This window comes from Onychomys torridus, chromosome 14, assembly GCF_903995425.1.
Source record: "Onychomys torridus chromosome 14, mOncTor1.1, whole genome shotgun sequence".
In the NCBI taxonomy this organism is placed as follows: Eukaryota; Metazoa; Chordata; class Mammalia; order Rodentia; family Cricetidae; genus Onychomys; species Onychomys torridus.
Genome location: NC_050456.1, coordinates 50986913 through 51010341, shown reverse-complemented (window position 1 = coordinate 51010341; position 23429 = coordinate 50986913). Strand labels below are relative to the sequence as shown.

General features: G+C 45.8%; 1 protein-coding gene across 8 annotated transcripts in view; it reads right to left on the bottom strand.

Annotated features, from left to right (window-relative positions):
- The window catches only part of Sipa1l1 (signal induced proliferation associated 1 like 1), a 293066-nt gene that overhangs the window by 21473 nt on the left and 248164 nt on the right, over positions 1-23429 (bottom strand). For all 8 annotated transcript variants that reach the window (XM_036205565.1, XM_036205563.1, XM_036205571.1 and 5 more), the window contains 4 exons: positions 17421-17567; positions 12474-12598; positions 9264-9382; positions 7000-7442 (listed from right to left, as the gene is read on the bottom strand). In XM_036205565.1, coding sequence (XP_036061458.1) covers positions 7000-7442; positions 9264-9382; positions 12474-12598; positions 17421-17567 — 834 coding nt within the window. The remainder of the gene's footprint in view (positions 1-6999; positions 7443-9263; positions 9383-12473; positions 12599-17420; positions 17568-23429) is intronic.

The following is a 23429-nucleotide window of genomic DNA, read 5'->3' as shown; positions in this document are numbered from 1 at the left end:
CCTTTCCTAAGAAACCAACAGCTTTGGGTTCTTTGGCTATTTTAAGGAAGAAGAGAGGACACACATGTATTACTACACAAAAGTAAAAGAAAGGGCAACAGGGTGGCCAGGAGCCTGGGCTAGTCTGACCTGTCCAGACTTCTCATCTCAACTTATGGCTTGAAGGAAGCCATGAATAAGGTGCAGGAGCCTGGTGACTTCCTGTGTGCCTTAACAGGAGGGGCTGGCCACCTGCAGAAGCACACTAGTAAGGTGGGTGCTGCCTGTATCTGCCTACTGACCCTACAAAGACGGAACCAGCAGGATGGGGAACACAGATGTCAGTCAAATTTCCAGGTACCAATCCTGTGTACTTGGGCTGGGGATGCCCTTCTGAATGTCTGCATCACCATGGAGACGATTCTTTCCTGTGCAGCAGCAGCTGCTGCCCACTGTCTGCTAAGGGGAGTTGCCAGAGCGATGCTTGGAGTCATCTGATAGTGGCGCATGGCACGAGGCCTTGAGTTTCCGAGCTGGCCTGTGAAGGATGGTATTTTCTGAGAGGAAAAGCAGCAATTAGTCACCTGTCAAATGGCTGTGACAAAGTCTGGGCAAAGGCTGGGTGCTGGCCTATGACCAAAGACAGGGTAGCTGATACGGTTTCCTGGGACAGCTTGTGCAAATAACAGGTCTTTGGGTGACAGATAATGGGGGATAATGATGAAGCAGGACTCCTCCCACTGTGTTCAACACTGGCTAACTCTCTACTACCAGCTCCATAACTCTGGAGGGCTTCAGGAGACACAGTATCAAAGCACTAGGGGAGATGGGCAAGAGAAGTCTGGTGGTTAATCTGGCAGGGGACAGAGTGGGCTCAGGAAAGAAAGCTGCTCCTTTGCAAGAAGCAAGTGTCTGCTGAGCAGAAAGCATGCACATTCAGCCTGAGGAATGAGGTGGGTGCAGAAGAGGCAACACCCAACTGCGTAAGACACATGCCTGTGAACAGAAAGTAAACACCGGCTCACAGTAGGGGTGAGGCTTAAGAAAATAAACAGGTGCTCCCTTGAGCCTTGGGTGCATTTCCAGGGCTATGCTCTTGGTAACTTTCCATTCTCAGCAGAGCCAGAATTATGAGCGACAGGTAAGAGATGGCCCAGAGTGACTGGTCACAGGCCACAGAGCTGGACAGTGGCAGAAAAGACATGGCATTGATTTCAGGCTCAAATCCATGTTGTTGAGTCTCTCCCTTGCCTTGCCTTCGGTAATGGGTGTAATGCATTCTTTCCTTTCATACAGTCATTGACTTATCGAGGCTAAGGCAGATCGAATCCATCGGATCTTCTCTTAACCTTAGAAGTAAAAACAAAAACCAAACATTCCCCTTCACACTTAGAAAGGAGTTGGCTGAACAAAACTGCTTCTCTCTTAAGAGGGTTTGGCTAGCTGGAGGAATGCAGCAAAATGTTGACAGGAAGGAGACTGTTCCAGACTGAACTCCGGCAGAGAGGCCCCGGAACCTCTTCTATGGAGTCCTTTTCTCCTTAATGAAGCAGACGTAAATTCTTACCCTGAGAGCATGCTCAGAGTGGCAAGTAATGGCCTCTGCACTTGCTGCATCGCTTTGGGCCTCTACTTCATGCATTCGGAGGGCCTGGGCTTGCCACGTCAGCTGAGTGAAGGTTGTTCTGAGGGCTGTGGGGCAGCTCTGCATCAGACCCTCAAGCCTTGACAGAGGGCTCGTTGCTGAACATGCACTTTAAATTTCAGCCCCAGTGGCTCTCTGTCCTATTCCTGCTGGTCACTGAAGTCCACATCAAATAGCAGTCACTCCTACAGGCTGGAGGAGATCCAGCAAGATGCTTCACCCAAACTGGCTGAAGCCTGCTCGACAAAAGCAATCCTAATGCTCGCTGTATGCAGAGCTCTGCACACAATGAAACTCACTGATGGGGCTGAAACAGAGATGCCCACAGCTTCCAACCAAAGGTCTGTGTTTTGAATTCCAGACGCTGCAGTTTCAAATTCAGAATCAGTCTATAATACTTAGAAAAACAGTATTCTCAACCAAGGAGAAAAATGAAGACTATCAGGCCTGTTGCACAGGCCTGTGATCTTGGCTGTGGCAGGAGAATCAGAAGTTCAAGGCCAGCCTGGAAAACCTAGTAAAACCCTGCTCAGAATCAAAAAGTAAAGTTAGAGATGTGGCTCAGTGGTACAGCATCTGGCTACCAAATGCAAGGCCGTGGGCTCAATTCTCAGTACTTGGGAATAGAGGGTAGGGATGGGGCGAAGAAACAGGCAATTAACTGTTAACAATTGACAAAATTCCATCCAGAAAATATTTAGAGCAAAAAACACTGCATATAAAAACAACGAGACAATCTCTAAACAAAGCAGGAATATTCTCTCTTACATCTGAAAGAGGCACAGATCTAGAGGACAGGATTTAAACACAGCAGCCATAGGACAGACACATAGACAGCCCAGCAGGCCGTGTGAGCTCCACCCATGAAGCCCCCTCATTACTCCCAGGAAAGAGCTTTTCTGGCATGAACAATTCATTAACTTATGAGGTCAACTAGAAAAGGCCCATTTACAAAACTGAGCTGTTTTACAGGCAGGCAGTTTTCTTGGTCTTGAACAGGCCCCTCTGGTGACTATCAGAATGACCAACTTCTTCCTTGTTTCGTTTTAAAGTTAAAAACAAAAACAAACAAACAAAAACCTTTTACCTAGAAATAACTTTTCAACAGCTCCTGCTAGATAGACAAGGCCTTAAGTACTAACACACTTAAGTACCAAACTATCCATGAAAGCAGATGTGTCTGCAGGAAGCTCTGAAACAGAGTGTACGTCTCTGAAGTCCTGAGTTGGGAACTTATGTGATGTTTGAATTCTCTTAGTAGAGACCTTTTGTCATCCAGCAGGAAGCAGGAGCATCAGGACAGAGCATTTCCTGCTTGTCCATCAGGACCCACCTGCTGAGATGCTCAGGTGGTACTTGAGCGCACAGGAGCTTAGGGTCTGCTTGCTCGGTGGGAGCCCTCCTCTGAGGTAACACTGAAGATAACGGGTCCCAACTGTCTAGAGGCTCTCAGAAGCAAAGAGGAGTTCTGAGGCAAGCAGAATGGCTGACTTACAAGAGAGACCGAAGAGGCCTGGGTTCTATAACACACTAACTTGGCAAGTTATAGGAAGAAGAGACAGTTTAGTGTGACATATCCTCCCCAAGGCTAAAGGCAGTGTTCTCAACCTCCCTAATGCTGTGACCCTTTCACACAGTTCCCTGAGTGTGTGGTGACCCCAACCATAAAACTATTTTCGCTGCTACTTCATAATTTTGCTACTGCTATGAATTTTGGAGCTAGAGCTTTGCCAAAAGGGTCACGAACCACTGGTTAAGAACTGCTGGCTAAAGGCTTGGTCCCCAGTTGAACAAGAAATGACTAGCTCATAAGGGCCTGGAGCTAATAAAGGAGTGACCCACTGGAAGACTGACAGCACAGTGGCGTTTGTGGGGGTGGTGGAAACTGGAGCTAGGAATCTAGTTGGACAAGTAGTTTTCTGAGGGCATGCTCTTGCTGCCTTGTGTGCCTGTCTCTCTCTGTGTTTCTAGGCTACCACAAGGTGGGGCAGGCTCCGCCCATCCCGCTACCACCACCATGTTGTGTCCTGCCTTAGCCTGGACCCCAGCAATGGACCCAGCACATGTTAGACTGAAACCCTTGAAACCATGAACCAAAGTACATCTTCCCTCCAGGGGGCTGTTTGCGCCAGGCATTTGTCAATGACAGAGCCTGCTAACAAGGGTACCAGGTAAAGTATGAGGTGGCTCTTGAAGCTTTCTGTAGGGTGTGGGCTCAAGGGCAGCAGATCCAGAGCACTTTGGAGCTTTATAGCCGCTTTCCATTAACTGAGGCAATACCCCATATGCTGACCTTGCCACTGTCTTAGTCAGAACTCTTAAGGAAAACTCAACAATTCCAGCTATTACGAATGTATTAAAAATTGTGAATGAATATATTAAAGTTAGTGTTACCTTCATCTCTCCTATGTTCATCATAAATCTATTTTTTTTTGAGTGATACATTTTAAGATCTAAAAGGGAAAGAGCAATTATAAAAAAAAAAAAATTAAAACCTAGGTTGCATATTCTCAACCCCCATAGCATGTTATCTGTAGGGATGGCTTCTCTTAATGACTTTCAAATATAACATCCCCATGTAATTACCAACCTGCATTAATGCAGTTCTCAAGGGTGCCACAAAAAACTTGCGCAGTCATCAACAGGGAGACTGGAGGACAGAGGGGAGACCAGCCTAGCCAGAAATACACAGGGGAACTTAATCACTGTAATTTAAATTTTGTCACCAAGTCCCAGGTACAAGCTCTTTTAGGCACTGTCAAGAGATCTCCACATTAATTGCCGCTCCTGTCTTCAGAGGACACAAACACTCTAATTTGCTGTGATTTCAGCTCCCTGGCAATGCACATTTGTGGCTTAGTCCTCTCTTCCTCTAGAAAGGGGAGGCTGCTTCAGCTCTCATTAGCCAGCTCACTCTGTCAAGACCAACAGACCCGAAAAAGTATGTCTGTTTACCGGAGTCTAGAGACCAGTGTGACTCAAGCCTCCCTCCCTCCTCAAAGACCACATTCTTCTCTAGTACGCTTGGATTCCAATAGCACAGCTACTTCTAAGCCATGACTTCAGTGATTCCACATGGCTCATCCGAAGCACAAAGTCTAGATAATCCTGCCTGAGGCTTTGGCAGTTCTGGTCAGCACAATGAAAACTCAGGTGCCTACTTCCTGGGGGGGGGGGGGGGGGAGAGAGAGAGAGAGAGAGAGAGAGAGAGAGAGAGAGAGAGAGAGAACATGCAGATCCCTGGGCTTGTCACAGCACAGCCTCAGTATTTTGTGGTTTGGTACCTGGGTCTAGCTCTTCTCAACCTTGCTCTGTGGTCACACCATTCTAGACCATCCCTCCCTAGCTCACTTTCTGCTGCCTCAGGGTAGACCAAGGATCTCTCTTCAGGTGGATTCTTGTCATTAGAAAAAGGTCCCCTTCTAAAATGAGCAACTAAAAAAAAAAAAAAAAAAAAAAAAAAAAAAAATCAATGAAACCAAAATCTAGGTTTCTAGAAACACTCAGTTCTGACAGATGCTGAGGGAGAGTCTAGCTAATACAATGGAGGGTCACACTGGAAGCAGCCGGCATGGCGCTATTCCGCCAGGCTGTCTGCACTGCTAAGGGCATTTGGGGCCCATCTTTCTGTTCTAACACATCCAAATACTCTAGCTCCTGAACTATAGGACCTTGGGATCCTGAGGCCACTTTCTCAAGGTCACTGCTGCTCCAGAGCACAGTCATTTTAAAATCTCCTGGTAGTATCAGAAGCTACACCTATATAGTCTCACCAACATGAGTGCCCAAACATGGACTGAACAAGGAGGACACCAGCAGACATGCCAAACTGCAGGAGGAAAAGCCCACGAGGCCCCAACCCTACACAAAGAACTACAGGTATTTAAGGAGAGCTGGGAGCAGGAGAGGGGTCCTCTCTAGGGAAGAGAGCACCAACTCCTTGTCCAGTGACAAATGGTCAACTGTGAGAACATACATACAAGTAACATTATATTTAATGTAATAGGTTACATTTAGGAATATTTATGTCTATACATATATGCATGGAATACTTAACCAAAAAAGAGGTCGTGAATTTGAAGGAGAGTGGGGAGAAGTATATGAGAGTTTGGAGGGAGGAAGAGGAAGGGAGAAACCTAACTAAAATACAATCTCAAAAATAACAACAAGCTGGAATGTAGGGGATGACAACCAGAGACACTGCTTGGGAGATGCATCCAGTCACACAGCCTCGACCTTGAAGAGAAGAGAAACTTAAAACTTCCTCAGCAAGCCAGGCGGTGGTGGCGCACTCCTGTAATCCCAGCACTCGGGAGGAGGAGCCAGGTGGATCTCTGTGAGTTCGAGGCCAGCCTGGGCTACAGCGTGAGATCCAGGACAGGCTCCAAAGCTACACAAGAGAAACCCTGTCTTGATAAACCAAAAAACAAGCAAACAAAAAACCTTCCTCAGCAAGAACAGAGACAAGATGAGAAAGCTGGTGCTGCACTGGCTCAGTTAAGTACAAATAAATTGAATGTCTTCCCGCCAGGGTAGTCTGGGGTTTGCTAGCGGATTATACACATGGCTTCTCATTTGGAGAACTCAAAAGCTAAATTAGTCTTCACGGCCAGGTGGAGCAGTCAGGTTAGGCAGGCACACACTGACCAGCAGTTTGCAACAGTGAAAGGCAAAAGGAGAAATGAGCAGAGATGTATAAGTGTAGAGCAGAAATGGAATGCCTCCTCCCTCAGACCGAGTCCTCTCGCACTGTGGATTTGAGGAAATGGAGAACAGCTTTTACTCTGCTTAGTGGAGTGATGAGCAAGGACCCGAGAGAAATGTGCTTCCGTTGCAGGAAGGGCATGCTGCACTTTAACTATGCTTTTCTGATGCGCATTTCCACCATCAATGCATCACTGTCAGGAGCCAGTAAGGGAAACATGGGGTAAGCGATGCGCTAGGGCACGAAGCTGGGAGATGATGTGCTGGGCACTAAGGAAAAGCTGCCCATCTTAGGAAAAACCACTTTGTTTCAAATATATAGTCAAGACATTCAAGTATCTTAAAAAATCTGTAGCACTCTATATTCATTATATATCAATGCTGAAAATCAAAATTAGAAAACTAATTCTGGAATGTAGTTAGGGAAATTAAAAAACCCAACTTTACAATGAATATATCTGCAAAATTTTCTCCCAATTTGAAATATCACATTAAGACTGCTAAACTATTATGCTGAGAAATAAATGGCATAAAATATAACAGCATATAAAAATACAGTGTTTATAAATAAATGTACACCAACTCCAGTGTCTCTGAGGACATCACTGCACACTGACGTGGGGGAGGTGGGGAAACCTGAGGGCGGGCAGGCAGGCTCAGAGGGCACTCACCTGGTGTGGGATGCGGCATCGTTTATGCTGAAGGTGCTGTTCTCCCGGGTGAGTGGGCTGGAGCCACCCTGGTTCTTGCTGTGGATGTCCAGGCTCAGAGAGGACTCCGTTTTCCTGTCCATGCCATGGCCCTCAGTCTCTAAGGTCCGATCTGCCAGGGAGAGCACTTCGCTGGAGCTGTGCCACAGGGGTGCCACCTTCTCTTTGCCTGGCCCTGACCGAGGTGACGAAGTGGCGGCCCCCAGGGAGGCCGTGCTGCCATGGCTGAGGCCGTAGGAGGTGGTATCGATGCCGCTGTCAGCAGAGGTGCCCTGTAGGTAGTTATAGCTGTTGAGTTCAGATTCCGTGCGGTCCCCGTCATACCACTTCTCGTCGCTGTGGGCGCTGGACGCGCTGCTGGAGAGGGTGTTGCTGCTGGAATGGCTGGAGTAGTGGCCGTCAGACTACAAGAGAAGCCGGAGTTACGTCCATGCAGGGACATGGCCCTGCACACCGACGAAGGGTCACAGGCTGACACTCTGGCATGTGTCCAGTTACAAAGCTCCCCAAACAAGTCAAAGTAAGGTTAAGAGAGACGGGGAACAGCACTCAGACTGATGGGTCTTCTGTGGTACATGGTTCTGGCAGAGACGGCACACGTCCTCCGAGAACCCATTTTCCATTATTTCACTTAGGCCAACATAACAACACAATGGCATGAAGATCACTTCAACCAGGACAATATAAGCTGTCACTGACTTCTTTATTATCTTAACAGAGAAAGGAAATGGTATTCCCGAAGGGCTTGACTCTAGAAGCCATCCTCAGTAGCTAACAGGCAGAATCTGAGATGAACTAAGTCTGAACTCTTGTGCTTCCCAGTTAGCATCTGCCTAGGACACAGCTTTCCAACCAATGCTGAAGTAAGATCTACACAGAGATGCCAAGATAATTCCACAGGGGGAAACTGGTCTCATTAATAAATGGTGCCACGACAACTGAATAGTCACATGTCAAAAAACCCCAAACCAACCAACCAACCAACCAACCAACCAACCAACCAACCAACCAAGAAAACTAAAGCCAGAAGTTGTTGAATCCTTACTACACAGAAAACAAAACAAAACAAAACCTTAAGAGACCTAAATGTACAAGCCAAACTTTTGAAACCATGAGACAAAACAGGTGTAAATCTCCATGACCATGGGTTACACCATGGTTTCTTAGCTAGGACAACAAACATAGAAACTGGATCTTATCAAAACTAAAGCTTTTCGTTTCAAGTAATGAATTAAAAATGGTGTGATATGTGAACAGTTGTTTCTGCAAAGAAGACACTTAAATAACAACCACGCTGAGTGGTGGTGGCACACACTTTTAATCCCAGCACTCGGGAGGCAGAGGCAGGTGGATCTCTGTGAGTTCGAGGCCTTCCTGGTCAACAGAGCTAGTTCCAGGACAGGTTTCAAAGCTACACAGAGAAACCCTGTCTCGAAAACAAAAAACAAAACAAAAATCAACAACCACAAGGAAAGGTGCCCAGTGTTGCTGGCCGTAGGAAAATGCAGAGCAAAGGATAGTGAGGACTTTACATACACAAGAATACCTCCAAACCAAACAGCGAACAAAAGAGGGGGTATTACTAGGAATAAAAACTGGGCAGTAGCACAGTGAAGTAGCTGCAATTTCATTCTTGATACAGACTCAGAGATAAAAATGTGTAAGCATGAGTGTTTGTAGCAGTCATCATAATAGAGAAGATACAAGCCAAGTGACTACTAACTCATGAATAAACTAAAAATAAAACACACACACACACACACACACACACACACACACACACACACACACACACATCCATCAATGGAATACGCTTCAGTCCCAAAAGGAATGAACTGCAGGTAAAGCTACAACATGGATAAGAATGTTTAATCTGTGTTTAATAACAGATCACATGACCTGGCCTCCCTCCCTCTCTCCCTCCCTCCCTCCCAGCTGTGCTAAGGGGCAAACCTTCTTTGTTGTACGGTTCTCCTTCTAACATTAGGACTTTTTCTGAATTCTTGAACCTTCCCCTAAAGACCTATGGGGATGCAGATATACTCCTCAGAATATAGTTTACACTAAAGCAACTCAGAATCTGGGCTGTGCAAACCCCAAGTGTAAAATATCTTGCCTTCTGCCACCCAGAGTTAGGGTAGAGCAGGTGGGTGCCATTTTCAAATTACAGGAATCACACACATCGCTGGAAAGCAGTTATTTCGTTAAGCTTATGGTGAACTTACATGGCCTTGTTTGTTTGGAGACAAGTGAACCACTGGATCCTGTCGAATTAATCTCCCACTGGGACTGTCTCGGAAAGCAGGCAGTACCTTTGATACTGCTGGGAGATGGCATGTAGGCTCTGGAACACAGCACAGGACATTACTGTACAGGCAATAAATACAGTACAGCTACCACATGGAGACGGCCTGCCACCCCATCTCTCAGAGCTCACTGACCAGCCAATTCTGGGCACCAGCAGTAAGCTTGTTAGGAGTCTACACAAGAGATAGTATGTCAGAAACTAGGTGGCTGAAGGAGAAAGCTTGCAGCTGGCGACAACATGTCACATCATACACATTAGCATAGCCAAGTGCCACCAAATCAAAGGCCATGAACAATGCAGCAAACTGTTTGGAACTAACAGTTGCTTTGGGGAAAGTTTAGAATACATGGGTTAAACTCATGAATCATTCACTGCAGGGAGGCTAACCTAGCTCAGTGTCCACTCCCTAGACAGGCATGGATGCAATCACACATTACTTACCGTGACACTTTGGGAACATTTTACCTGTGAATTCATGCTGCTCGAGGACAAAAGAATTGCATCCCTGAGGTCCTCTATAACTGTAAGCTGAGCATGACAGAACAGACACACAGCAGCTAGTTTACTTCAAATGATCACTTCCTTTCAGGCGCCATACTGGCATTCAAGAGGCAGTGATCTACCCTGACCACGTAGAGCTAAGAGCAAGAATTATGGACTTCTCCAACACCTTTCCTGATCTGCAGAGGACCAGGCAGCCTGTTCCTGGAGTGTGACTCGACATCATTTCCAGGAGCAGTGAGGTAGAAACAAACATCCATGGAGCCGAGTGAGCCTGTGAATCAAGCTGAGCCCACCCACACTGTCAGAACAAACTAGCTCACAGCACCCTGGCAGCAAGGATGGATGAGCCTGCCTAGCAGGTACCAGTTACATCCACACCAAGTGTGGGGAGGTCAACTCTATGCATCACATACTGAGCCAGGAAAAATCTAACTTATTCTTTGTATATTTTCCCTAGGATGGCTACCAGGCATGTCCAAAGGCCCACAGGACACATGAAACTGAGGATGGCTATGAATGCCACCACCACCATCACCAAAAAAGATAAACTCACCGGAAACATGGGATACACACACACATACACACACACACACACACACACACACACACACACACACACACACACACACTTTATTTTGCAACAGGGTCTTACTATGCAGCCCTGGCTGACCAGGTTGGCCTTGAACACATGGAAATCCCCCTGCTTCCGCCTCCTGAGCACTGGGATTGAAGGTGTGTACCACCATATCCAGCTACATCATTATAGGATATTTTCCCACTTCTCTTTATTTTGTAACCTGACTGTAGCTTTTAAGTGTGACCTTCATAGATGACAATCTTTTTTCAATGCCAAAAGGCTGGGCAGCCTGGACATCAATCAAGCCCTGGATTTCTTACGATATGCCAATTAGGGAAGGTTGGCTTATTATCCTGGAATGCTGGGACTCCCAAATTAAAATATGTATTTTAAAGCATTTTGAAACAGGATCTCACTCTTTAGCCTACACTAGTCTGGATCTCACTATGTAGCCCAACAGAGCTTTGAACTGATGGCATTCTCCTGAATCAGCCAACCTCCAGGCCCTAGTTTGGGATTAGAGGTATGATCCACCATGCCTGGCTAATAGATTTTAAGAGAAGAAAAGCCACCAATTTCATTTCACACAGTATAGTGAAGTCTTCCCAGGCCAGCTCTAGGGGAGTCTGACTATCAGTTTGATTTAAAGTTATACTGTACCAGAAGAATGAACCAGTGTGCTCAGGAGAGTCATCCAAATCCACACTGGCATCGTAAACTGTGAAGAGTGAGATGTCACTACACTGAAGACAATGCAGGAGGAAAAAGACTAGAGAGCACTTCATGTGAGGGGATGAATATGGACGGATGATGGACTGTCTAACTATTCTAGTCCCCAGACACCGTCTGGTTCCCCGTGATGTGGAAGCACAACACTGGGCATACAAAGGCTTGCTGCAGCCTTGGTCAGAATCTGCACTGTGAGACAGAGAAAGCCACTAAGGTAATGCTGCAGAGGAGCCTGTTCATATGTGATGTTACCATCCCAACAGTACCAAAACATATGGGATTACAGACATTCTGGAAGGAGCAGGAAAGCAGAGAGAATATGCTCAGGTTTTCTGAGTTGGGGCGGGTGGAATAAGACTGGGGAATGACAGATGGCTTCAATAACAAAGCACAATGGAACAACGCATGTCTTTAGGACCCAGGAATCACACTTCTCTTCCTCAACGTTCATATATTTACTTGGGCACAGTCATTGATACAGGACAAACTCATCAACCTTCAAGAAACATAAGGTAGGTTTTCTTTGCCTTAAAAGTTGTTTCAGGTGTGAAATGTGTATCTCTTTATCCCATACTGATGGTAATACTTTCAGAAAAAAGAAAAAGAACTGTGGGATGGAGGCACAGAATGACAAGCCAGCTTGACAGCTCACAACCAAGTCTCTGATGTATGAATTGGGTTGGTATCACGTTTCTGGTGTATCTGATAAATTTCATTGTCAGGAGCAGTATCCATGGTACCACTGTAGACGATGGATTTCTCCTCCACATTCTCTGAGGGCTATGCACTAGAAACCTGAACAAGGGCCCCTAGTGAACTCATTCCATCACACTGTTTCGTTAAGAAATTTTCTCAGCTGATGGACTAACAGTGGAGGGGAAAGAATTTTTTGAAATGTCCATCAGGCAGGAGAGGTGCCTGACCAAGATACAAATGTGACCAAAGAAGAATTCAATCTCTTCCCATTTGTACAGAGATGTCTTTCTCCTTAAAAGTCAACATTAAGAATAATAAACAATCTTCCCAGGCACAAGGCAAAACCAATGAACCAACCAATCCAAGTAAGCAAGCAGGCAGGGAGAGGGGTCCTGAGGATACAGGAGCACAGCAGACTGGCCACTAAACCTAACTCCTGGTCACTCTGGTTGAAGTCTGGGTCACTGAGAGCCCTGGTCTTATCTGTTCCTTCACATGCACTAGTCCAGCAGAGACAGTTCCCATGCACACTTGCTAACTAAGGTATCCTTTATAACTGCATGCTTTGATGGTATCAGGCCCCGTTGCTCTGAAAGCACTTTTCAGAGATCGCTTACTTACCCATCTGGTCGGCAAGGCTGTCCTCACTTCTTTGCCAGCTGGGTGTGGATTTTCCACTGCTACCGATATCTGACTGAGTGTTCTGCCTGTCGATGGAGGCTGGGGATCTTCGGCTCACCCCAAACCTGTGGTGATTCCCAAACCAAAGCAAGACACATCAGAATCTTTACCCACAGGTGGAGTCCTAGTTCTGATGACAGGTATTACCAGTTTCTGCTTGCATGTCTGTGCACGTAGACACATCTCTCTGCTCAGGAAGGTATGCTTATTATTGAAATCAAGTGTGAACTAGGGCAAGGGGCTTGTTGACAGGAGGCCCAGAGAGTAAGAAACCCAAGTCCACCAGCCCACACAGTCAAGCCCGGACTGCCATTTACCATCAGCCCACTTTAAATCCCTCACATCTTCCCAACAGTCCATCTGGGGGTGTTTCTCTTAATTCAACGATGCACTACATCAGTAAGTCATTCTCGGATCAATTGTTTTCTAAGCAATGTACTCTATGATCTGAAAAACAAAGACAACTACCATCTGTATTATGTGAAAGCCACTTTCTAATGATATGAATTTTACATTGCTATTGGGAACGGCAATTTGGAAGTAGGTACTCTGGCATGTAAAATGTAAGTAACTGCTTTTGGAGAGAAATGCAGCTATTTAGTGAGCCAGTTTGATTTTCCCCTTGAAAAAAATCAGTAACGTTTGTTTTACCTAAATCACATGAAATCCTATGTCTCTATCAATATCAGCACAAATGTTGATACGAATTCTGAGACCAGAAGGGGCCTGAGTATAGAATTCAAGTATCTATGGGGAAATTTACTGTATTTTCTATGGTTACTGCGGTGGTATGAATAAAAATGGCCTGCACAGGCCCATAGGGAGTGGTATTATTAAGAGGGATAGTCAGAATAGGTATTGGGAGTAGGCGTAGCATTGTTGGAGGAAGTATGTCACTAGAGGTGGGCTTGGAGGTGTTAGATGCTCAAGCCAGGCCCAGTGTGACGTTCTCTTTCTGAGCCTGCAGATCTGGATGCAGAACTCTTGGCTCCTTCTCTAGCACCATGAATGCTTGCAGGCCTCCATGCTTCCTGCAATGACATAATGGACTAAACCTCTGAAACTGTAAGCCAGCTCCAATTAAATGTTTTCTTTTATAGGAGTTGTCACAGTCATGTTGTCTCTTACAGCAACAGAAACCCTAACTTAGACAGTTACTAACTAATGCACTTCTGAAGAACTTAATAGATAACATAGCCCTCTATAGGTTCTTTATCAACTGATGCCTGTGCTTTACCTGTGATGACTGACACATGACCAGGACCTGCAAGAGCTATATTGGGAAGGGTAGGACCCTGGGAATGAGAAAACATGGAGCTGAGTTGAAACTGGTGACCCAGCAGAACTAAACAACCCCCCTGAGCTCTGTCTCATTCTCTTTACACACAACATGGCAATTCCATTACAGAGCTATAGGTAGCAAAATCTAGGCAAAAGACTTGGAAAGTATAGAAGGATACAAAAATATTTACTGCTGTAAAATATTTATGAAATTATCTTCCCAGCTGCTGTGGCAAATGGTTCTTGGTTAGAAGCCCCTTTGTAAGGCTCTCTGTAAAAAACCATCTTCTATATGGATGCAGTCCAAGAGAGAAAACCTTGATTTATGAAAATATTGGGGAAGGAGTAGATTCACAAATCTGCTTTCTTTCTCCTAAGCAGTGAAGGCTGCTTAAGGAAGGCTTTTTCAAGGTAGGGTAAGGATGCCAGTTAGACATGGCATCTAACTGCTTCTTTCGTAGCAGAAGAAACCAAAGGTAACTTTCTCCATCTCTGAATTTATTTTCTCTGTCCATTTAAGTAAATACCAAGACACTTAAGTTTTGCCTTGAGAAGCACTTCTCTTTACATATGCAATGTGTGTCAGAGAACCCAAGACAAACATCTTGTCCTTGAGGGATGTAGACAAAAGCTAAATCTCACACTTCGCCTCATTTTAGAGGGCCTCATTGGAGACACACTTGACGTTTGAGCCACTGGTGGAATATGAAAGCAGTTTAAAGCAATTACTTGGCTCACAAGGACACACTCAGTGACTAGGCATGCAGCCACCCAAGCTGCCTACTTCTTACAGGAGGCTGGCACCTCTGAAAGAAACTTCTCTACAATGGGCTGGAACCTGCTCCTAGCCACCATCACAGACAAGTATAATCCCTCACGAGGAACAACTAGAAAAAAGCTCTCATGGATGGCATCAAAATGCATTTAAGATGGGAGAATAGCCTTGATACTGTGTTTACTGTTGCTGTCTGGCTTTGCTAGGGATTGAATCCAGGGCCTTATACTTGTTAGCAAAAGCTCTACCACTGAGCTCCACCCCTGGCCCACAGCCTTTAAACTGAGTTGCTTTTTCATTACTTCTGATTCCCATCTTAGGTTTGAATGGTGTCTTTTCTCCCCTATCAAGTAGCATAGGTGCTGCAGATCTCCCTATTCAATTTCACCTCTCAACTGATTAGGATAGTCCTAGGATCAAAGAATGAACAGGCTCACATCACCCAGCTGTAGACACAAGGCCCACTGAAGTGAGGGAGGACACCAGCACAGCACACTGTCCAAGGAGAGCCACTGTGTGGCGATTATTGCTATGACGTCACACATGCCTAACACTAACAGGTGCCCAGCAGAGCACAAACACTTCACCATCGACTTGGACACCACTGCTCTCACTGGGTTAGGGTAACTTCAGGATCAAACTTCATTCATGGGCAACAATGAGACACACCAGTGAGCCAGACTACCTCTTGCCTCACAGATATGCATAAAACAGTTTTGTATAGTGGTACGTGCCTTTAATCTAGCACTTGGAAGGGAGAGACAGGCAGATCCCTGAGTTTGAGGCCAGCCAGGGCTACCCAGAGAAACCATGTCTTGAAAAACAAAACAAAAACAAACAACAACACTGAAATGGCTTTGGTGTATAGGAGGCAACACTTCGCTATTATTATTATTTTTTAAAAAATCACCCCCAGGTGCAAAAGAAATTATGCAGTATCGTCAGCAATCCAAGGTAAGCTCACAAAAGGTCGCAAACCCCTTAATACCATCTAGGGTACAGGTTAGCTACTGCATGCCCCACGAAAATAATCACGACCTTGTTAACAAAAATGGAGCACCAAGTGTCGCATCAACTAGAACACTAATATCTCCACTTGCTTTGTTGATATACATTTAGAGTATATCACAGACAGGGGAAAAAAAACCCCTTTGTATTGTTAGCTCATTTACATTTTAGTACTGTAATGATGAAGGTATGCTGACTTCATTGCGAAGGCAAATCATACCATTTAAAGTCTAATTTAAATACGAAATAATTAGTTGGGCTTGTGGTGCAGAACATAAGTGACTCACAACCCCTCTGCAGGAACTGACAAGAAAAGCTAAGATTATTTTCTAGTCATCACTGAAGCAACTGCAGTTAAGATGTGTGCACTTCAAACAGGCTCCCGGGGAGACGATAGGGTGGAGAAGAAGTATTCTAGGGTGTTTTATCACCTGCCTTCTGCTAATATCAACATTTAGCACCGCCAACAAAACATTCATACTCAATGGTTATGAAAAACAACAGAAGAACTGGAGGATGGCTCAGTGGTGAAGAGCACTGGTGCTCTTCCAAAGGACCTGAGTTCGATTCCCAGCACCCACATAGCAGCTCACAACCATCTGTATGTAACTCTAGTTCTAGGGGATCTGATGCCCTGTTCTGACCTCTAAGGGCAAAAGACATAAACATGGTGTACATACATAGATGCAAGCAGAACATGCATGTATACACAAACAAATCTTAATAATAATAATAAAAAAAGCCAGAAAACTAGTCAAAATGAAAAAAAAAAAAAAAAAACGCCCACTATGAGGGTATTATCAGCACCTTGCTAATTTCTGACACAGTGAAATCTCAGGAAAGTAATCAAATCACGTGCCCATCTGTTAATCAGTCTTTGGGAAAATGTAGAATAGAACTATTTGCCTTTTGAATGGTTCAGGTTCTTTCTCAGGTCCACCAGAGAACACACAGTTTAGTGTTCTTATTCTGGGCAGAGGCAGCTTGTATGTGCTATGCTGTGCCTCCATACCCATTACTTCCAAGCTTCAGGCCTTCCAGTCCCCTCACCCCACAGTGGCTTTCAGAATTGGGTGCAGGCCCCCTCCACCATTCACTTGAACGTTTTGTCCCGTTTTCTAGTGGCCCTGAAGACAGAACCTAGGGCATCAAGCTAGGTGAGTGCTCTAGCCTGAGCTATATAGCCTCAGCTTGTTGTGAGATTTATCAGAATAAGTGGTTACTTTTGGGCACTTAGTGTCAATGAGGATTAAAAAGAAAACAGAAAGGCAGTGGTGGAGCACACCTTTAGTCTCAGCACTGGGGAAGCAGAAGCAGGTGGATCTCTGAGTTCCAGGCTAGCCTGGTCTACAGAGCAAGTTCCAGGACAGCCAGGGCTACACAGAGATATCCTGTTTTGAAAAACCAAGTAACAACAAAAAACACAAATCAACAAAACTCAGGCACCGTACAAGACAATTTTCAGCTTAGGGTGTGGATATCATTTTCTCTGTATCAGCAGCAATATGAACTCCAGCGCAAGTAATGTTCTGCAGAGTTCAATTTGGAGGAAATATTCCAGTGACACTAAATGATGCGTGTGATGAAGAAACTGATGCTATCCGACTTCACGGCTGCATCAATTACAGACTGATCATCTTGTTCGGAAGTGGTCTGACCTAGCCCTTGGGACATTCTTTTATCTGTAGCATTAACTACATCTTCTCTGCTGGTTGCGTGGAGCTGTATGAGGCCTGTCTGAATGGGTATCATTTACATGTCTGAACACAGAGAAGAACACTGATGATAAACCTCTCTCCAGGGGGGACAAATGGCATACCTACCCTTCGGGCATGGATTTTTGTCTGTAGGTGCCACCCCCAGAGCCAGTCTCACTGGATGAAGACAGGTTGCTGGGGGAGTTACGGCACTGGGATCTTGCCAAAGCCATGGATGAGACTGTCACATAGATGTCCGAACCAGGAGACAGCCTACAAGTGTGAAGCAAAAATACGAGGTCAACAACTCAGAGAGAAACCCCAAGGCAGTGCATGCAGAGGACGTCATATATACATCACAAAGGCGGCAGCCTCATGGAGATAGTGGAGATGAAACCAGCTGCAAGCCCACAAGGGAAACCTCCTGCTAACACCACTCCTGAGGGAACAGCTGGAAAACTGCCTCGAAGGGTGTGGAACCCCTAAAACATTATAGAAGGAAAGACCTAGAAAACACACATGCTTCCAAAAGCTGCCAGGATTCAATCAGGTGAAGTGCTGTGCAGTCTCCAGGGTGGCGGAGCAGAGGTAAGTGAGCCCCAGCGACAATTAGCCAGCAGTTAATTGCAGTTTGTCACACTGCCCTCCTCATGGCCACTGCAAGAGCACATTCTTCATGTGTCCCCTGTTTTCCTATCTCATTACTCAAAGTTTGCAATTAGTTTTTTATAATTTTGGTTGATGGTAGCATCACACTAAGAACTTCCACAGGGAAAAACATTCCTAGAATTGCAACTGTAGGATTTCCACAGTAGTCACGTGCTGTGTCTTGGCCCTGGCATATTGGTCAACTGACTATCTAGGCAGAGGCTGAACTCTGTGGGTAAGACAGACAGATTCTCCCTCTACCTTCTCTACTCTAGTAGGCAACAGGGCAGCCACAGGGACATCTGTGTGTGTGCTGACAACTGTGACCAGGCTTGTAACAAAGCGACTTTATTTCAAAAGTCAACGCCTGCAGATGTCTGGACTCCCCCAGTAGGGTGGACTGGTTCCATGCGCTGGCTGAAGAAGAGGGTTCTAAGTCATTCATCCCAGGTCACAACAGGCCAGGTTTCTCGGCTAAGCCTACAGCATTGTGTGAGCTGCTGTGCACAGAAGGAAGGGATTCCTTCTTCTAATGAAACAGTCTGTGTGGGTTTGCCATGGTCAACAGACTTTAATGTGAAGCCATTCAGTTCCAAGCGGAGTGGAAACCCTGGGCCAGAACCTGGCTGATGGAATAAACCATTCCTATGAAAGACCCCCCGGCACCCCTATAGGAATGCTATGTTTGCAAGGCTTATAAGGGAACAAAAGACAGTTCCAGGAAATAGAATGGCCCCACCGCAGCCCAGACAGCCGATAAGCATTGCCCTGTTGTGCAAACCCCCTAGCTTGTGAGGCACGTAGGGGAACAAAGGACTTCAGCTAGAAGGCAACCAGAGCAGCTGGAATTCTAGATAGGGGTTGAGTCGACACACATATCTGGTTACCAAGGAAACCCACAAACCGCCCTGAGCCTGAATCCACGCCCCATTTGATTTATGCTTATATATTCGCGCCTCACTTGAATTGTCCAATCAGAACCATTCGCGCCTTGTTTAAACTATCCAATCAGAACCCTTTGACTATTCGCGCCTCACTTGAATTGTCCAATCAGAGCTTTGTAACCATTCGCGCCTTGTTTAAACTATCCAATCAGAACCCTTTGACTAATGCTTTCCCGCGCTTCTTGCTATAAAAACCCATCCCACCAACCCAGAGGCGCGTTGGTCTTCCGAGAGGCTTTGTTGCCCCAGGTACCTGTGTTTGAATAAACCTCGTGCTGTTGCATCTGATCGGTGGTCGCTGCGTGCTCATGGAGCTGGGGGTCTCTCCTGAAGGGAGACCTCTCCGGGGGTCTTTCACCTACAGTGGGTCTCCAGATGAGGAAGGAGCTTTGCTCAGGTGGCAGAAGGCTAACAGAACCATAACAAGATGCTTTTCTAGTGGAGACACAGTAAGGACAGCTGTGTGGAGTCTAACTCCGAATTTATCGACAAGGCAGATCTGAGTTCTCTCTGGCTGACTTCTAGACGTGGCTCTTTAATCCTCTCCTAATGCAAATCAAGCCTCTTCAAAAGGAACAGTTTTCTGCCTGGGTCCTCCTCTATTTGTTTTATAAAGCTAAGCATCTTGGAACCGTTTCCCTTTCTCTCTCTGATCTTCCAGATTTAACTGGCCCAATTATGCCGTACACTTGTGTACTACACAAAGACTGTGTCCTAGCTTCCTGGGTACTGGTCTTGAAAATACCAGTCCACCATGACTGCCCTCTGAGCTTTCACGCGGTTTCTGACTTCCAGGCTCCATCCATGCCATCCCTCCAATAGCCCCTAGCAATGCTCTTCCGCCATGTCAACCTTCCGCTAGAGGCTTCTCCAAAACCCAACCCTGTCACCACCTCCAAGCCCCGAGTCATCAGACCTGATTCCACTCTCACCTCCACGTCCCCATGTCCTGGGCTCTGATTAGGTTGATTGTGGGCCAGGATGCAGAGTACCACCATACGCACACCTTCACTCATCCACTGTCTATCTAGAATGCCTTCCTCTCTTCCAATATTACATCTGAATGCCCAGAGCTGAACCTCTTCACACCCCACAGTAGCCTATTCTGAGTACCTTCCGAGCATACCACAGTCTTGTGTTTATCTGTCTCCCTACAACACTCTGTTTTGATGATGGCACAGGACAGAACCTTACTTATCTTTATTGTACGTGTATAACTCTTTTGGCTGTAGGTACACTGGTACACCACTTACATACCTGGTACCTGTAGAGGCCAGAAGAGGGTGTTGGATTCCCGGAACTGAGGGTTACAAAGGTTGTGGGCCCCTGAATCGATGTCTTCTGCAAGAGCAGCAAATACTATCAATCACTGGGCTACCTACGACCCACCCCTCACTCTTGCCCCAGCCAGGGCTTCTTACTTATGGAAGACCTAGAGCAGCTGGAAAGTGCTGGCTTTTAGAATTTGTAATTTGTAAAAGCAATTATAACCAAATCAGTGTGCTTTCTTAACTGCTGAAACAGGGATGGAGTCACAGGGCTAAGATTACAGCAGAAAGTCATTTCTGTCACAGATGGAGGAGAGAGCTACTGAGGATGCTGATTAAGTGTGAACTAGGACAAGAAGACTAGTGTCTGGGGACTGTGATGGGAAGCCGGGCCAGGTCACCTCTCAGCAGTGTCCACCACCATCACAAGCCATGCTCCTGCTGTCAGCGTCTGATCAACACAGGGTTTCCCATACACACACAGGGTGAAAGCACTGTCCTCATGGGTCCCTCAGACACTTGCTCTGTGCTCCACCACTTGAGGAGTAAGATTTGTGCCCCCATGGCATCTGCCTCTGTCATCACCCATTCTGGTATCACCACACAGACCTTCATGTTAGGGTCCAGGGTGTGTCTGCAGGCAGCTGTGTGCTTAGTGATTAGAGGAACCTAGTTCAACCCTATCTGTAGTACTTTTTTTTTTTTTTAAAGATTCACCTTTATTTTATTTTATGTGTATGAGTGTTTTGCCTGTGTGTATATCTGTGAGCCTTGAGCATGCAGTCAGTACCCATAGAGGTTAGAAGAGGATGCCAGATCCCTTGGAATTGGAGTTACAGACAATTATGAGCCACCACGTGGGTGCTGGGAGCCAAATCAGGTCCTTTGAAAGAGCATCCAGTGCTCTTATCCACGGAGTCATCCCTCCAGCCCCTAATACTGCATTTTGGTAAGAGAATGATCAAGACACAGCTGGGTACCAAGGAATGGATGTCCCTATACTGTGTCCTAAGATTTCTCTCATAATCCATTCAGACATAACCAGGGCTGGAGTGGAGGAGGAAGGGAAAGAGCAAGTTGCAAACAAGAAAACTGAGTAAGAATTAGGGAAGAGCAGAGATCCAAAGTAGCCTGATGCCATTTGCCTTTCTTCCCCCAAAATCTGCCTTCCAAGTGCACCTAACAGACAGACCAGACGGGTTTCCATTTTGTACAGCTTTGATCCCGTCACTGCAGAGGAAGAGATGCTGCAGAAGAAAATGGGAGAATTGGTGGTGGCAGTGGGTCATGAGTCAGTGAGGGCCAGTGGGACAGCTAGGCAGCCGAGACATACTGACGGGCATGCTAACATGTTTACACACACCGCTCCTTAGGCAAAGCTAAGACAGAACTTTATCTTTGGCTTTAGAACTTGCTTTATGTAGCCTAGTCTCCAAAACATACATCAAACTAAAACACTTGAATCTCATTCTCAACATCAGCTCTTTTACTTGGCAAATGTATCAGAAAATTCTATTTGGTTACTGGAGTTAGCCCAAAATGAAAAAAAAAAAAGAAAGAAAAAACCCGGCCTTTTCAGAAGGCTGGCATTCATTCCACCTCTCTTCTGTATTTATGTAACTCAATGGTGGCTTTGTTTCCTGACTGTTCACACACAGAGGACACACACAGAGCAGCTGAAGGAAAGCCACCCCCGTGTGTTTACATCTCCAAATACATGAACACTGGACAAAGAAAATTTAGATTCAGCTTTATCCTTGTGATGTACAACTCTGCTGTCTTCAATATGATGACTCTGATGCCATCACACCAATGTCTGAGAGACCTGTTCAGGAGCAGAAGTGTGACTGCCTGGGCACCTGCAGTCCAGCTCTGCGGAGCTGCAGGCCAGCTCTTGCTGGGCGTTGCCCTGGGTACTCCCTGGCACTCCCAAGTGGCGCTCTGAAAAGGGTAGAAGACTCTTCTCAGAGGCTCTCAGCACACTGACCTCCCTGACTTGTGCCGGGCCTTTGCGGCCTAAGCACATCTGTTGTAGGAACTGCTGTGCCCAGTAACTTAGGATAAAGTCAGAGCCTTTTCCTCTAAAATAATCCAGCTCTTCCTGCTTTGTTCTGGTTAAAGGAACCCAAAACACTGAATGCTAATAATCATACAGGTTTAGAGAATGAAACCTTTCAATTGATATGAAATCCATAATCTCACTAAGAATAAACAATAATCTTGTGTGTGTGTGTGTGTGTGTGTGTGTGTGTGTGTGTGTGTGTGTGTGTGTCCAGAGCACAACACTGGGTGTTGTTCCTCAAGTACTGCCCTAATTATCTATCATTTATCTATCTATCTATCTATCTCTATCTATATCTATCTATCTATCTATCTATCTATCTATCTATCTATCTATCTATCTAGAGACAGGGCCTCTCAGTGGCTGCTGGGGGTAAAGCCATCAATAGTATTCTAGCTACAAAGTCTGTGAACTGCAATAATGCAAATATTATTGGGGTAACCAGCCACTTTCTGACCGAATTTAAGGCCTGTTCCACAGGAAGAAACACATGCCTGGTACCATAATCTAGCCAAGGACCCATGGCTGAACCTATTATTTTGCTAAATGGACACAGTATCCAATTGCCTTCTAAACTCCTATTTCTCTACCCAAAGATCAGTGCAGTTCTCAGACATCATCAGAGAAGTTTCTCTGTGCTGTGGGCGGTGGTTAACACAGGAACTCACAACTGGTCAAAGGGAAGAGAAAGGGACTGTGGAGAGTTCAGCCACAGATGGGACATCTACATCAAACTCCTTCCTCAAGGATCAAGGACCCCACTGCAGAAGAGGGGTAGAGATTATACGAGTCAGAGGAGAGGGAGGAAGAGTGAAACAGTATCTTCTGGACATAACAGGACAGCTGTACTCATGAACTGACAGCAGCTGTGTTGCCTATACAAGACCTGCATAAGATCATGTCAGTCAACATTCTAGCATGGAGGAGGAGAAATCCATAAGCTCCTACTCCTGAGTGTGTTAGTTTGAATGGGAATAACATCCATAGGCTTGTATGTCTGAATACTTGGTCCTCAGTTAGTGGAACTGTTTGGTAAGGATTAGGAGGTGTGGCCTTGTAGGAAGAGGTGTGTCACCAGGAAGTGCTCACTCTTCTGTCTCCTCTCTTCAATCCCCCTCCCCCAGCTTGTGGATCAGAGGTAAGCTCTCAGCTACTACTCCAGTGCCATGCCTGCCCTCCTTGATGTCATGCTCTCTGCCACAATGAAACTGTA